Here is a 16,940-nt window from a genome sequence, read left to right on the forward strand (position 1 = left end):
AAATTAAGTTCCTACTAAAAGCAGAGAATTTGTTATTATTGAGTTGAAAATCTCTTTTCTTCGCGAATTCTGTCAAGTAATTTCAAATTTCGAATATTGGCAATTAAATTGTAATTTGTATGTTTGTGAAGCATGGTTCCTTATTCTGAGGGAAGAGCGTAGACCGAAAGTATTTGAGAACAAGTGCCTGAGATGAATATTCAGGACCAAAGAGGAACGAGAATGTGGAATGGCGGAAACTTTATAACGAGGAACTACATAAACTATTCTGTTTACCTTACATTATTTGGGTGATCAAGTGTAGGATGTTCAGCTAAGTTGGTCGTGTAGCCAAGATGGAAGGAAGTAGGAAGGCTTTCAAAGTCTTAACCGTAAGACCAATCGGAAAATGATCATTTGGTATATTTAAGTGCAAATTGGAGGACAATATTAAGATACATCTCGGATAAATATTAATGTAAAGTAGAAATCGAATTTGGTTAGCTAAGGATGGAGGTCAATGGAGAGCTTTTGTGATCGCGGAATTGAACCTCTGTCTTCCGTAGGCCATAGAGTTAGTTAGTTAGTTACAAAGAGAAAATATGTGTGCTAGTTTTTTATATTTAAAATGTTAGTGTAATTCATAATCTGCATTTTTATAAAGTGATTTCAAGAATAATATAAAACATTTATACTATTAAAAGTCGAGCAGATTTTGAGTTTAACGTTTCTTACTGTAGCGATTCTATACGAGACGGGACCCGGATGCTTAAAATTGAATTATATCAAGATTCCAATAATTTGTAATATTTTATTTTTTATTTATTTATATTGAATATTTACTTCCTTTATACTTTATAGCATGAATATTAGCTCTTATGCAGGACATAATTATCTATACATTGAATTAAATAAAAAAAAAACAAGTATAGTTCTTATAAATACAAGGTTTAGAGAATCAAGTGTGTGAAGTGGAAATTAAGTGTGTTTTAAATTGAATGTTGGATTGGAAATATATTTTGCGTAATGGCATAATTGTTTCCCCCGGCAGCCTTAAAATAGTGGACAGTTCGGTCAACCTCATCATATTACTTATTTCGCTTTAACGTTCATGGAATTTAATATAAAATTCGAAACATTGAAAAACTCATATATCAGTAATGAGAATTTAAATTTAGCATTTTCTAAGATTTCATTCGGTAATGAGTACGAGAGAGTTCGAGCGATATTTCGGTGAAATTCGATTCGAAACAGACATCTTTGAGCTCTACTCGAGAACTGAACTCGAAAACTTTCCTCCAGTTCGACTCGAATTCAGATCGAGTTTCAAGCCGAGTTACGCCAAGTCCTATGTGTAAATTTCAAATGTTCTGTTGAAGTATCTTAGATAGATAATATAATTATTATCTATGATTCTACCGCTACTACAACTTCTATTATTATTATTATTATTATTATTATTATTATTATTATTATTATTATACTATGTATGAACATGAAAGAGAGACAGTTTGAATACAAAAACAAGTAGACTCCCGACCTTTGTAGTCATGAAGTCTAGGAGGCAAGGACAGCGTTCGCGAGCTTCACTAGAGCAACAGGTATTTGGGGTCGTGCCAAAATTTTTTAAAAGTTATAGGGCATCGGACAAATATTCAAAACTGCTCGGCTCGAAGGCTGTGAATGGCTCAATTGGCCCAGTTCGCAGCCCATTCACTATCGAGCTGAACTGAGAAATGAGCCGACTGAAAAGTTCATCCAAGTGAGCCGGCTCGAGCTGGTGGGTCACCTGAGTCGAATCGAACCGAGTTGATGGCATATCCCAACCGAGTCAGCTGGATTGCTCGTCCCAACCGAGCCAGAAAAGATTGAAAGAATTCGGTAGTTATTTTGCCTGGATTTTAATCGCCATAAACAATACGGTTATCATTTACCACATGGAACTTTATAATCCCCCTTTTGCTACTGCAGAACTCGACTATGTGATATCCATCACCAATGATACTGCTCCAGGTTCTGATAGCATTCATTGTGCTATGTTAAGCCATCTACCTCCGCATGCAAAGACTTCTTCACTGATTTTATTTAATCATATCTGTATTGCTGGTCACTTTCAGGTTGTTTCGCGGGACACTCATATCCTTTTTTTGTTTAAAACCAGTTTAAAAATAAACTTGCAATTCCAGCTTTAGGCCTATTGTCCTTACTATCTCCGTCTCCAAGATTTTTGAAAAGTTAGTAAATCTTTGGTTGGTTTATTCCTTGAAGCAGAATTCCTTCCTCTAAACCTTCAATGTGGATTCCGTCAGTTCCGTTCGACCACCGACCATCGTATCTATCTAGAAACGGTTGTACAGGATGCTTTTCGTCATTGAGTACATTTGGTGGGTGTCGTTTTGACGTCGAAAAAGCGTATGACATTACCTGGCGCTTTGGAATTCTGACAGCTTCACTCTTGGGGACCGTGCGGGTTTATGGCCTTTTTTAAGAACAGTCTTTAGGCGAGCGATATTTCAGCGTACGGGTTTGACTCCATTCCTTTTGATCGCTTTGCCGAATACAATGGTGTCCCTCAGGGTAATGTTCTGAGTGCGATGCTATTCTCTTTAGCCATCAATTATATCATGTCTCATTACTACACCTGTTCGTGGCCTTCTTTATGTTTATGACCTTACCATCTACTGTTGTTCCCGTGACCTCCAGATATGTACTGGACATTTTTAACATACTCTGAATCGTTTATACACCTGCACAACGCAGACCGGTTTTCGTTTCCTCGTTGAAAAAAACAAATGTGTTTATTTTTGTCGGGTACGTACCTGTGTTTGAGATCCTTTCCTTTATTTTAGTGGAACACGCCTTTCGTTTGCTAACAGTGTTCCATTTCTTGGCATACAATTCAACCGTAATCTAACTTGATGTGAACATGTGCGTGTACTATACTTGCTTGCGAGCGATCAACATTTTGGGGGTCGTCTACCATCGTTCTTGGTATATTTATCATACAGTACTTCTACGTCTACAATATTCTGATGTGCGCTAAAATGAATTATTGTCGCCTTGTTTGCTCCTCCGCTCGGCCAACTGTTCTTCGTCAGATGGACAGTCCATCATCTTGGTATTCGCTTCTGTAAAGGAGCTTTCCGAATTAGCCCTACACCTAGCCTGAATATTGATGCAGATGAACATTCTCTTCATCATCGCAGGAGTTGGTTGATATACCGTTATTTTACACGACTTAAAGCACATTCTCGTCACCCTTCTTCTTTCGTTCTTGAAGCGTGATCGCCAACTTAGCTATGCGGCGCGGCCTCGTGTGAGCCGACCTTCTGCGATCCGTGCATTAGAACTTTTACATGACTTAGCTCTTGCTTTTTCGCATTTTTACCCGTTGAGTATTCTTCCCGTTCCGCCCTGGCAGCTTCATTGTCCTCGTATATCATTTCAGTTGGTGTGTTTTAGTAAGTCTATCACGACTGATCACCAATATCGGCAGGAATTTCGCTCTCTCTTACAACACTATGCTGACTTCTCACATTTTTATACAGATGGTTGTAAACAAGAAGACTGTTGGTTGTGGGATTGTCTTTACTTTTGTCCGTTATGGTTATCGACTCCCTTCGTTAGACTAGATCTTCAGTTCCAGAATGAACTGCTGGCTATTCTTGAAGCTATGCTATGTCCCATAACACTGCCCATATTCTGCTCGTGTCTGACTCTAGAAATGCTCTTTTTAGCCTTAGTAATGTTTGCACTTGGTATCCTCGGGTTCAACTTATTTTGTTAAAAAGTTATTGTTCACTTGGTTCCGGCCAAGTTGTCCACTCTTGTTAGATTCCTAGCCATTTTGGCATTCCTGGTAATGAGCAGACGGATTGTGTGACAAAAGATACAGCTTTAGAAGGCGCACTCGTGACGCCGCTCCCTTGCACTGACTTTTAACCGGTGTTGACCTCTCGTCTTTTACAGCAATGGCAGTCGGAATGGTATCTCGCACATGACAACAAATTGCATGTGATTAAAGCACGATTAGGAGTCTGGACATCTAGTTTCCGATAGTCTCGTCAAAAAGAAATACTTTCAACTCCACTGCGTATTGGACACAATTATTTGATGTTTGTACTTCTTTTACGTGACGTTGCTGCTCCACAATGTGTCTTTTGTGGAGACCCTATCTATTCGTCATATTCTTGTCCATTGCTCCTCCTTGGCTCGGAATCGATCACGTTACCAGCTTCCAGAATACGTGCTCTTGCTACTTGGTGACGTGACTCGTTTTCTCCATGCAATTCGCTTTTAACTCGTGTATGAATTTTTTTTTTTGTATTTTAATTAACTTATTCCTAGTTTTATTTTTGTCTTTCATCTTTAGTTTATTTTTCTGATTAAGGTATGTCAACAATCTGGTGCAATTAGACCTCGTTGTTGGCGCAGACAATATATAACGTTACCTCTACTTCGCTACCAAATCGGCTCGAGCTGTTCGATCGTTTAAAATGAGCCGAGACGATTGACCTGACTAACCGGACTGGTCTTCTGTTTGGGCTAAAAATTCGACTGCGCAGGTCTCAGCCTTAAAGGTGGGAAACTTACTATATACTTATATTGGTATTAACGATATTTCAGGCTGCTTTGTTATAAAAAAAATTCTTGTCATGTCACTATTGAAACGAGACGAAATGTGAGCACTGGAGAAGAGTTCCCTCTCGCGAGCAACACTAAAGTATAGTACATTACTGCTTATGTTTCTCACGGCTTTCGCTTTCCAGCCTAATCAGGCCATTATCTCAAAACGAATTAAAATGACTTGAACGAGCAAACCGTTTATCAAACTCGACTCGAAACTCAACCGAAAACAGAATCAGCTGGGAACTCGACTGAAAGAAAAATCTTTGACTTGACTCGTGCCCATTCTTAATTATGTAGAATGTCGTGACTGTGAAACATTAGATTCTGAGCTCGGCTCCTGATAAAACAGCTTAGAGTGCATTACGAAAAATCTGTAACCCTCTTTACAATGTAATCCAACCTCTCATATAGTGACTGCTCAGCGAAGTTAACCTCTAAAGTTACTATTAGCTTGGCCAAATTTTTTGCACGTTGAACCGGAATTGTACATGCCAGTTTCGATTCCTGACTTCCTGATTGAAACTGTTATTTTTTGTGAACTTAATGTTTTAGTAAACCCATAAAAAAAAAACAACAACGAATAATACATTTAGTTTGTTTTAATCGCCTCTTCATGTCAAATCTTCGTCGATAAAATCCTTTAGGGAACGAATATTCGATTTCTTTTCATGACGATTGTAATCTACGATACAGATTGAAGTAATAAGATTGGCTTGCACTGTTTTATTATCTACTTAAAGTTTCTATGATAGCATTATATAAAATTTTGACTTACATATTTATTATGTCTAGAAATGTCAAAACTCACTATCTCCAACTCAAATATTGCATCCTTTTTGCAAAGTACTATCATATATATTTAAAATGGACTATATTGAAATGTTATTCATCGTTATTAGAAAGGTAGCCAGACATTTATCTATGTCGTTTGAACATGTTATGAGAGGACTTTGAAATATGTGTTTCATCGAACAGAATATATCAAACTAAGAAGAGTGGTATATGGTACTGAACTGGAAAGGGATAGGATGTGTGAAGGAATAAATGAGAGAAAGGGATGTTAGACAATGGAGATAGGACAGACACAGAAGAAATATAGTGCAAACAAACGAGTACAACGTTCACCCGGTGGGAGCCGCTGGTAGGTCCTATTTTCTAATGAATTTTCGGTGGGAAAGATTAGTTATATATATCAGAAAAACAGATATATGAAATGGTGATAACAATAATATTCTAACCATATTAGGGACACAGAAACTTAATTTTATACTAATGGCGTGATTTAAGATTAATCCAATATTCGTTTATCATGAGTAGCTCTGTTGCTGTTACTTCACTCCTAAAGTGATAAAAGTCCTCACTTTCCTACAGACACAAACTATTTTATTCTCCTGTTATTATGGATCAATAATGTAAAAGTGTAATTATACAAAAATTTTGTTCATTTCCCAGATTTGATTTTGAGAACTTTAACTAATAAGTTTGATACTTTAGTCACTACATTAATTTCTCTTTTTCCTAACAATTGAGAAAATGTCGATTTGAAAGTTATGAAGAAATTGCTTGCCTTACTAAAATTCCTTGATTTTTTTAATATGAAAAATATCTTGTAGAAGTATTAAGGATTTCTTTGCAATATAGTTGCGTATATTGCAAGCTATTGATAATGATTTACTATATTAATAGTATATTGTAGACAAAAGCTAAATTAAGTAACCAGTGAAATGTTTGAGTTTTAAGTCCCACTATTATGCCCATCAAGCGGCAAGGTTTTAGAGCACTAGCTCGAACGTATGTGTTAGTAGTTAGGTTATTTTCTTTCTTTATTAAATCTCAATAAAATATTCTAATAGTAATGCCAAGCGAGCGACACTGAGTGAAGGCGGATTGATAGCTTGGTTTGTTGTTTTCTTTCTGATAATTCAATTGGAATGCAGACCAGTGCTCTGGAATCCTGCTCCTTTAGACTAAGGGTCACGGTGATTAAAGCAAGATCGATTATGAAAGAATTCGTGGAAATAGAAAGTGGCAAGAAACGGGAATACTGCGTGAAAACCCACGGACACGATATTGTCCACCACAAGCTTACGTCACCGTGATAGACGCACAAAATCTCGCGGATGAGAGGTAAGAGCTTAACCACTAATGCACCATGCTCCAAAAATTTAATAAGAAAGACAAATAGCAGGCCGTACACAATTGAATATTTAGGAAACTTAATGTTCATAAAGCTTCTTTATTTTGAAGCTTTTGTAATTAATGCCGCAAATTATACGAAACTTTGTAATACGTGTCAAGGAAATAAATGCTTGTTTCTCGCAAGGTTGTATCGTCTGCTCTTTGCTGCTAGTGATAGAAAAAATAAAATAACACGCATTATCCCATATCTCACGAAAGGAAAATTCCTGTTTTCTGCTCAGTGGAAACAGTATTTTTGGATACCATAGAGAAAAATGTATTTGTTTTTTCATGTACTGCGGGAGAAAATAATAAGAAAAGAAACAAGGAAAAAGGTTCGATGTAAAGTGGTTTGTCTCTCTCAAATAAATCACACAATGTGTTACAATTGCATATCTATGCCTCTAGCATTTCTCGTAGAATACGAGCATTTCTCGTCAAATTCAAACCACACGTCCAAAATAACTATTGATGTTTCTGCTTGATATGTATAGTTATTATTTTGTTTCTGATTAACAAAAGCTATTGTAATACATAATATAGTATTTTTATAAAACAGTATGATGAGTCATTTTTAAATACTACTTAATATGAAGTTAAATCAAAATCCTAAAAAGTTGTAATAACCATTTCTTTTTTGGTTTTGTGAACATTTTCGTATATATATGATGTGTTATCTGATGTGTAAGGTTTAACTATCCATAAATTCAATTTAATTAGGAAATAACTCTATCAAGCCTGCGATCAAAAGAAGTGTATGAAACTAATGTTTGTATTTGAAATAGATTTTCCGCAGTGGTAGAAATATTTTATCTGCTTTCAAAGCGATAAGCGTATAAGGATGGTGCCACGAGGAACGCTAGTACTATTAGAGTGAGGATGGGTTTCCGAGATGAACAGCAACCTGAAACCAACCGTCTATATTATAGATAAAATTACGTGAGCAGATCCACGAATGTTTGAGGCTTTTAGCCTGTACCCCATTAGCTCCGCGTTCGCGCCTCTCCCACTCTATACATAATGCTTGATAGTAGTATCCATAATGCTTGGAATAGTAGTTTTCCATGAAAAGCTAAAGTGTATTTCATAATTGTAGCATTTTACAAAATTTCTCCATGTCCGACTCAAATTTCGTTTCCAAATACGAAATTCCTACGTTCTCTCCAATATAGACTTAATACCGTGACGCTTATTATCAGTAATAGTTAGTTTATCTAATCGTTTCATTTGTTAGGTATATTCACCTATTAGCAGTATCCTGATATAACCATGCCGATACAAGGTTTCAGATTAAAGAACACACGCAGTCACTGTCATTGATTTGATTCAGCCTTCAGGGATGGGTCTTTAAAAGTATGTTTTTCTAATGTGTTGTAGTTAACAGAATATAGAGGTTTCGAAGCAAATATGTCGAATGATTATTTTTTAGAAAATCATTATCTTCCTCGTCTTTGGTACGAGGCACCTGAGTTTGACTCTGGAAGCAAATCTAGTTTTTGAATGTGAAAGCGCACATGATTTCCTCTAGAGAAATGTATTTTACCTGGAGTTTTTAGAGGTTAAGAGCAACTGAGTATGTAGGAAGTAGTGACTATTTTAATGAATATATATTTCAGATTCCTTAAGTTTTGGTACTAAAATAATAATAATTATTATTATTATATTTTTTTCAAATATTACTTGAGATGCAAACAATAGTTGTGATATTTGTTGAAGCAATAATGGCTGATCATGCCTATGGGAATTGCTAGGTTCCTAAACGGCTGAAAACTACTCTTCCAGCCCTGGGAAAGTAGTAGTTACAAAGTTTCCTCTTCCCATGTGCAAACACTGTATAGGATACTGTATATATATAGTATATATAGCTCGAAAAGGATATTAAATTCCAAAAAGCAGAAGTTAGAACTTTACATGTATTTTTTTTTTTTGTTAAGTAGATGATTCTGTACCTTTACTAGAAAGTGTTACTTTTGTCAAAAATATTAAACGTTTCCAGAACGGCAATGGAACGAATTAATATGTTTATACGGCCCAAAAGCTGTCATTTCTAATGGGAGCAGGCATGGTAGAACGAGATACGAAATAAAGATTAATTGAAACCTGTCCTGAGCCAATGGTCACAGAACGGTATGTTATGTAAAAACTATTTTCATTGTTTTTGTCTTGGCCCTAGAGGCACTTACAGGGTCAGTACAAATATTGTTTGATACCTGTAAAATTGCCTGAAGGAAAGTGGAAAAGTATACCACATTAGATTTTGTCACTCAGTGAATAGTTGTGCAATACTCGCTTTAAGTTATACATATATCGAAATAAGGAGTTTTTCCTAGTTGTTACCGAAAACCAGTGTTATTTTATGAGCTATTAGTTCAACAAACTGCATATACTGATAGAAATTCAGGATATTCAGATGCTTCACCGAAATTATAAATATGCTACGTGGGAATTGATGCTAGACTGCCTTCAAAAGTTATAGTAAATGACCGGCAAAACATTCAAACACGAGCCCCGTCATTAGCAGTCCATGACTTTACCGTATGAGCTACGACTATTTGCTTGCTTTCGTACCGTATATCAATGAATTTTGATCACCAATTTTGTACATGAACATGAACAATGAAGGGAAGTAAGTAAAATGATGAGATTGAAAGTTTGAATTACTCACTTTGGATGGTCTGCGGGTTAATATTTACACCATTACGAAAACTCTTTCATATACAACGATCATTATACATTTCTTTTTTATAAATTTGCTCTTGTAACAATACCGATTTCTTTATTAAATGCAATGTATAAAAAATTGTGTCTTACATAGCAGCTAATATTCTGCTAAATAATCGATTCAATTTGTTATAATTTATAAAACAAATAATTGATGTAAATAAAGGAAAACACTAAGATATTACAGATTACGAAAGTTGCGAATTAATACAATTTTAAACAATACAGTTCTTCAATATGATTGATCAATTCTCTTTATAGAAATCCAGAATATAAATTTCGAAGTTTTACGTCCGATGATTGTGTCAGATAATGTAAAGGAGACGGTGATGATGAGAAATGACTGAAAATGGTAGGATGAAGAAATTTAGAGGAAATTTGAAAACCTCTAGAACACCTACGCTCACGGTGTTTGTCTACCAGTAAGCTCACTTGGTGCAAGCTGAATCGTACCAAAGACTCTATGCTCCCGAAGTGATTGCTCTACCACTAAACCACTGCTTCCCTATGAAAAATAACTTGTTTATTGTCTGTCGGTCTCCCTGTCTTATATTATATACTTGTATGTTGGAAAAGATACCAGGAAGATGAAAAATTTTCATTTTAGTGCGGTTTCAACTCAGGTGGTGTGGTTTGGTGTTTAACCCAGAAATTTGTTCTTAATGAGTTAATTTGCAGTTGAACGCCACTTTGAGCAGCAAGACAATATAAGAAGTGGACATACTGATTAACGTAGAATCCGAACTACATGAGCTCCTGCCGGAAATCGAAATCTATAAGAATGTTAACCTTCCTTATATTAATGTCCTTGATATATTTGATGAACATGGCGAATATATGTGACACTTCGTCTAGTGTTTATTTTTTCAAGCCCTCAAAATAGAAATTTGTTCTTAAAAACACATGCGTATATTAAAGAAAACATACTTTGGCTCGATGTACCTACCTTTGTTTCTATAATTTGAAAAGCATTATTAAACATGTTTGACCACAGTGACAACTTGCAGGATAACGCATTGTGATATTGCTATCAGAATCCTTCCTAGCGCAGGTTTCCGCTTTAAGATTTAAATAGCCATTTTCCGTCTCTTCCAGTAATTTCAACTTGAGATATTTATTAATTTCGCAAATTAGAACTCTGCATGGACTGTGAATTGTATGTTCGTTGCAAAATACATAATTTTGTATTCTTTCATTTTTACGGATTTGTAAGTGTTCCTAATACTTTTGGACTGGGTCGGGTCCTTTTTCTCAAATTCCTCTAGCATATTCCTTGTGTAATTATCTGACAGACTAGAATATCATAACAATAAGTTTTTTGCGTGTGATTTTTTAATTTGTTTTGTTTTGTTTTAAAAGGAATAAATAATTATTCTTTAGTATACTGCTTTATTAAAGAAAGCACAAAGAAGCAATAATATACGAAGAAAACTGAGTTATTAATAAAAATATGAAACTTAACACTATATGTGAACTCTTTTTTGCGGCTCAAGTCTGGTATCCTATATATAAATAAGCGTTTACCTCTGGTGCTTGGGGTCCCGGGTTCGCTTACATACCCCGCCAGATGAACTTTGCTGTGGACAAACACCGTGTGCGTTGGTTTTATCGGCGTTGTCCCGTTTCCCACTTTCTGCATTGCTCTATTTTCATTCATCACTCATCATCACCGTCTCCTTTAGCCTAACCGGCATAAACGTGGGACGTAAAACTAAAATATTTCATTTCATTTACTATATGTAAATATATATGCAATTTGAGATAGTAAAAGTAATATCATTTTCTTTTTGGAAAATAGAGTATAGTTCTCTGTTCCATGTTACAAGAATTGATGTCATAGTATATTAATACCATACTTCAATTTATGACATATTTTAACGTATGCGTATCTGGCAATTCCTTACATTTATAATGCAATTTAAAATCTAACAGTATATAAGTATATTCCCATTGTTGCTATATCTTACAAAGAAGGTTTTCCATTTCCTTTCTTTTCCATATTATTTAGCTATTTTTCCTAGTCCTTGATTATTGGATTCCTTACAATTGCACAAACCTACTCTTTCCAGAAAATCCAGGACGAACATTAAAGGAAAGGATTCTACGAGTGATGAGAAATCCCAACCAGACGAGGAACCTAATATTTGCAAAAGCTTTAACAAGGAGTTTCGTCATCATTGTCAATTTTGTGGAAAGGGATTTGGAGAAAAGTTTGATTTGGCAAGTCACATGGTAAAACATACGAGTGAAAGACGTAATAGGTGCGAAGTCTGTGGTAAGGGATACAGGGATTGTTCTACTTTGAAAGCACATATGTTAACGCACGCTGGTGAAAAACCTCACAAGTGTAGTATCTGTTCGAAGGGATTTACACGGAAATCTAATTTAGCATCGCACGAGCTACTACATACTGGTGAAAACAGTTACGCGTGCGAAATGTGTGGTCGGGGATTTACTACAAAACCAAACTTAAAAATTCACATACTAAGACACATAGGTGAAAAGCCTCACACATGCGAAGTGTGTGAAAAGGGTTTTATTACAAAGAGTGAATTGGAAGCCCACATTTTGGTGCATACAGATCAAAGGCCACATAAGTGCGACATATGCGGAGAGGGATTTAAGATACGTGGGTATTTAACAAGACACATGTTTATTCATAGTGAAAGACCTCACTCTTGCGAAGTTTGTGGGAAGAGATATATTTCTAAGTCTGGATTGGAAGGACACATGTTCACACATACAAGTCAATTTCCCCATAAGTGTGCAGTCTGTTTAAGAGTATTTAGAGTAAGATCACGTTTCGAATCACACTTGCTAATACATACTGGTGAAAGATCTTACAGATGCCAAGTTTGTAGTGAAGAATTTACTACAAAAGCTTACTTGGACAAGCATATGTTAACACACACAGGTGTAAAACTTCACTTTTGCCAGGTATGTGAAAGGAGATTTACTCTAAAGCCTGACATGGATAGGCACGTGTTAACACACAAAGTTTCAATGCTTCATTCTTGTCAAGTTTGTGGAAGGAAATTTACTAAAAGGTCTTCCTTGGAAAGGCACGTCTTAACCCACTCTGAAAAAAATCACATATGTGAATTTTGCAATAAAAAATATGCTGAAAAAACACAATTGGAAATGCATATTTTGACACACACGTGGAAAGGGAGTTACGAAAAGCGTCAGGTTTGCCTAACTTTGCTTGATACACGCAAATGAAACAGGTGACATGTGGAAAAGTGTGTGAAATCGGATTTCTTCCAATTTTCTGTTTCATAATGTACGTCGTGTGAAAGTGACTTTGTGCTTGTAGCTTGTATTATACTAAGAATTGAATATTAGTACCTTTGTATGCATTATTAGTAATATTTCATCTTTATTATTGTTAAATAATATGAGAATTTCAGGCCTGTGTATTATTTAATTCATGTATTCTTATCAGCGTGTTAATATTATTATTGTTAATTTTACAGGTTTATTCCGAACTATGTTAGCAATTAATGGGACAAAAAGTGTATTCTGTACACGAGTGAATGTATCTAATATTATATACCAAGTGCAAGTGCCAAGTATATGCAAACCCGCTGAAGCCACCTCAACTTGTTCACTATTATGTTGAAGACAAATACCAACGACGAACAGTTTTAGGTGAAGCACGTGCACACATTTCACGGGGAATTGTAACCCATCTAGTATATTGTCAATTAGGTCATTAATATTGTGACACTTCGTACTGTATAGGCGCTCCTTTACCATGACCCATAACTAGAAATCGCATGTTGTTATGTTAGGGAATTGCGCATGGCTGCGCAATTGTCCATCACGACGAATCCATGGACCGGGAATGAAATTATTGAGATAGTATCTAGCAGTTTGAACCCAGTACGGTCGAGTGCCATCCTCTTGGAAATACCATTGACGGTGGATTTCTATTGCTAGTTCATCAAGGGTGTACTCTTTATCATGCGCAAATACATGTTCGCTTTGACTGTGTGTGTCTCGAAGAAGTAAGATCCAATAACTCAGCGGTGATCACAGGGCACCACACATTTGTTCTGATTTAGTAACATTAATGTTCCCGAATGACCCGAGGGTCTTAGTGGAGACAAAAAGTCGTGTTATGTCGGTTCACAAATCCACTGGTGTATAAACTGGCTTCGTCGCTGAAAGCAATTACATTTAAAACATCTTGCTGAATATATGTCATTTCAGCTAAAATCTGAAAACATTCCACTTGTTTACGTTTCTGCGCCAATGTTAAATCTTGAGTAACTTGGATGTCTCACATTCTCATTGGAATTTCGAGTTTCAAGAGGCGCTACACTTTTTAAATTTTTTTTTTAAATAGGTATTGCTGTTTCCAAACTGCATCGGAGGCTTGATTCCGAAGGACTAGGTAACACAGTTTCCATCTTTTATTCACATCGTTCTTTTTGGACGTCCTTCGTTGCCTCTATAGTCTGCTGTTAACGATCCTGTAGCTACAAACCACTGTAGATGTGATATACTGTTAAACGGCTTGGAGTATCACGTGTAAATCGTTCTCTAAACTTTGCACGGACCAGAGTAGATGAACCATACACTTGTATTTGGCTTGCTACGTATCTTTCCTCCAGTGTTAATCGATGAGCCACTTTGTGTCAACTCAAACGAAAGAGATTTCAGATGTTACAAAACAAACGAATGATACAATACACTGACATACCAAAAATATATCTTACAAAATAATACATTTTAATAGAATACAGTGTTTTTGTTTCCATGTCGTATGTCCATTCAGGGTTAACATAATTTGGACTAACCCTGTATTATTGTTTATATGCTTGTATATTCAATGCATTTTTTCTCTTACAAGGAAATATTAGGGCTCGAATGGATGAATACGCACAAAAAGGAAAGCATGTGTGATATGAGCACTCCGGAAGTAAACGATGATGTCTGGTTTTCTGCAAGATCCTGTAAGCGTCCGCAAGACCAGCGAAAAGTAGAGTACATGCCATAACTACTAGACGCTATAAAGTCGGTCTCCGTGAAATTTTTGCTGGAAAGTGTTAGGTGGATTTAAAAATCGGCGGACATATATATCATTATTTTTAGGGACATACATTTTGAATGAAATTAGTTGTCCCAGGGTCCCCCGGAGGTTCCCAGGCAGGGTCCAACTAAAATTTTCAAATGTGTAATGGGGTCAAGTAGTATATCGTTGGAAAAATTTTGTGAAAAGAAAGATGTAGTAAGTCTCTACGCTTACCATGTACAAAATGCTAGTCAGTCAAAATGTCAAGACAGTTGTCAAGAAAGTCTGTAACCACCACTTGGCATAGGGTGTGCATACGGTCTCGGGACTTGTTGAAGTTTCTTTCTTTTCACAAAAACTTTTCAACAATCTACGACTTGATCCCTCTACCATTTGAAAATTTTGGTTGGTCCCTGTCTTGGACTCTCCGTGGAACCCTGTGATACAACTTGTTTCATTCAAAATACATGCCCCTTAAAATAATGGGATACTTGTGCGCTGATTTTTGAATCCACCCAACACTTATGCGCAAAATGGCTCGGAATCCGACTTTATAACTCCCCGTAGTTATGACGTGTTCTCTATTTTGTCCTGCTCTTCCGGACGTTCACACCATCTTGCAGAAAAACGGACGTCACTGTTTGCTTTCGGGGTGCTCACATTATACATGCTTTCCTTTTTGTGCGTATTCATCCGTTCAAGCTCAAGTACTTTCCTTATTAGAGCTTCTTAAACATGATCTTTCTTTTCTTTTCCAAGCTTTAGAAAACCAGTTTATTTCTAGATTTACCCAGCCAGCTACAGTAGAGAGAACACCTCTCCCTTTTCTTTCTCTGGTTTTATCAATGAGTTTATTCTAAGGGAGGTCAAAGCATTCTATTGGGCAGTTTTCTATAAATACAAAGAGAACTTGTTCTCTTCATCTTCATTTTTGCCGAGGCTTTACGCTCCTCATCTCGAAGATAATTTTGTCAATGCTTTACTCTGGTTTTTGGGCTTAGTAATTGCAATATAGCAAATGTTAAGCTCATTAGATGTTTAGCACTTTTACGAAACTCGGATGAGTCTTTCTGAGATAGGAAGAATCTCAGGTTTCTAAATAAGAGGCTGTTATCCTTTGTAAGATAAGATTTGGTAGGATAGTCTTTGGTTATAATTTTTTAAATTTTAAATTATAAGGAGTTTAAGTAGAAGCTATTATCTTGTACGTCTGTTTCAATCCTACTCCTATCATGGAAAATGGGTTTTTCTTAGAGTTACTCTGAGGTATGTAATCTCTCAGATTCGTTTGGATTCTACTTAAGGGCAGCTATAAGTTTATTTGGTATTTACGAATCGTATGGTTATGGCTTCGATTCCTGTTTGAAGGAAGGTGACATTGTCTGCCTGCTGGATAGAGTTTTATAGGACTTACGCTTAAGTGGTAGAGATTATGGGCGTGTATCATTGTTTAACTTCCTACAAGTTAATCATTTCCGTGGAACGCTTCCCATTCCTTTTAAATTGTTTAGATACAAACATTGTTTAATTATACTACTTCTGACAGGCTGTACTACGAGTAGGCAATAGGCCAAGCTTTTGTACAACAGCTGAAGGAATCCTTATAAGCTTTGGGCTCACTAGAAGGCATTTAAGTAAAGGCAAAGAAAATCGATCCGCAGACCCCAGAAATTTAGTGTGAATTTAGTCATTTGAGGTTTCTTCAATCCTTTAAACAGATATCAGAGCAGGAGCTATATCTGAAATTCGAGCTATGGTTCTCGAGAGCAAACTTTTGAAATCGATAGACTCTTCTCGTTAAAGATTGATAAAAGCTAAGTGTAGAGATTTGTTTGCAAAATAAAGGAAAGAGAAAACAAGTCAAAACTTTTAATAACAGAGTATGTTTCCATGTGTAATTTATTGGCTTAATTATTATATCCCTAAACACGGGCAAAACAAATATCCTCTTAGTTAATATAATATTTAGAATTTATATACCACGTTTATTATATACCCTTTATAATGCGCAAGTGTCTTGAAGCGTTTGCTCTTAGGATACAGTTAATTTATTGAAGTTATTTGTAAAGCTGGTAGGCTACACAATTTCAATTCCCCGAGCGAAGCACAGTCAGGTCCCCTTCGTTCACCCACCAGTTAATGGCCCGTGGTCTCAGTGAGACAACAATTTATTTATTTATTTTGCAATGGCAAGAGATCATGCTTGAGAAAAGGATGATACTGTGTAAGAGTGAAAAACCTTATACAGTATAATAGTGCAGAAAGTGAAGTTGAAATTTAAGTTTTGATAGACCCGATCGCATGTGAAAAATATCACGCAAGACAAGCTACTGGAAAAGGCTTTAATAAAAAAAATTACTTTGGCAACACATTTTAGAGTTTAAATTCAATGCATGTAAAAAGTGCTTAGAAA

General features: G+C 36.0%; 1 protein-coding gene across 5 annotated transcripts in view; it reads left to right on the top strand.

Annotated features, from left to right (window-relative positions):
• The window catches only part of LOC145684287 (uncharacterized), a 36,872-nt gene extending 23,956 nt beyond the window's left edge, over nt 1–12,916 (top strand). For 4 of the 5 annotated variants that reach the window (XR_014131272.1, XR_014131273.1, XR_014131271.1 and 1 more), the window contains one exon: nt 11,577–12,916. Coding sequence is in view for 2 of the 5 variants with exons in the window: in XM_081756443.1 (XP_081612569.1) it covers nt 11,577–12,729 (1,153 nt within the window). In the remaining 3 variants the exon portion in view is untranslated. Of the gene's footprint in view, nt 1–11,515 lie in introns of all 5 variants that reach the window. The other variant, XM_081756445.1, reaches the window with a different exon arrangement.
• Nucleotides 12,917–16,940: the final 4,024 nt, after the last annotated feature.

This window comes from Thermobia domestica, chromosome 4 (genome assembly GCF_964235325.1).
Source record: "Thermobia domestica chromosome 4, izTheDome1.hap1.1, whole genome shotgun sequence".
In the NCBI taxonomy this organism is placed as follows: Eukaryota; Metazoa; Arthropoda; class Insecta; order Zygentoma; family Lepismatidae; genus Thermobia; species Thermobia domestica.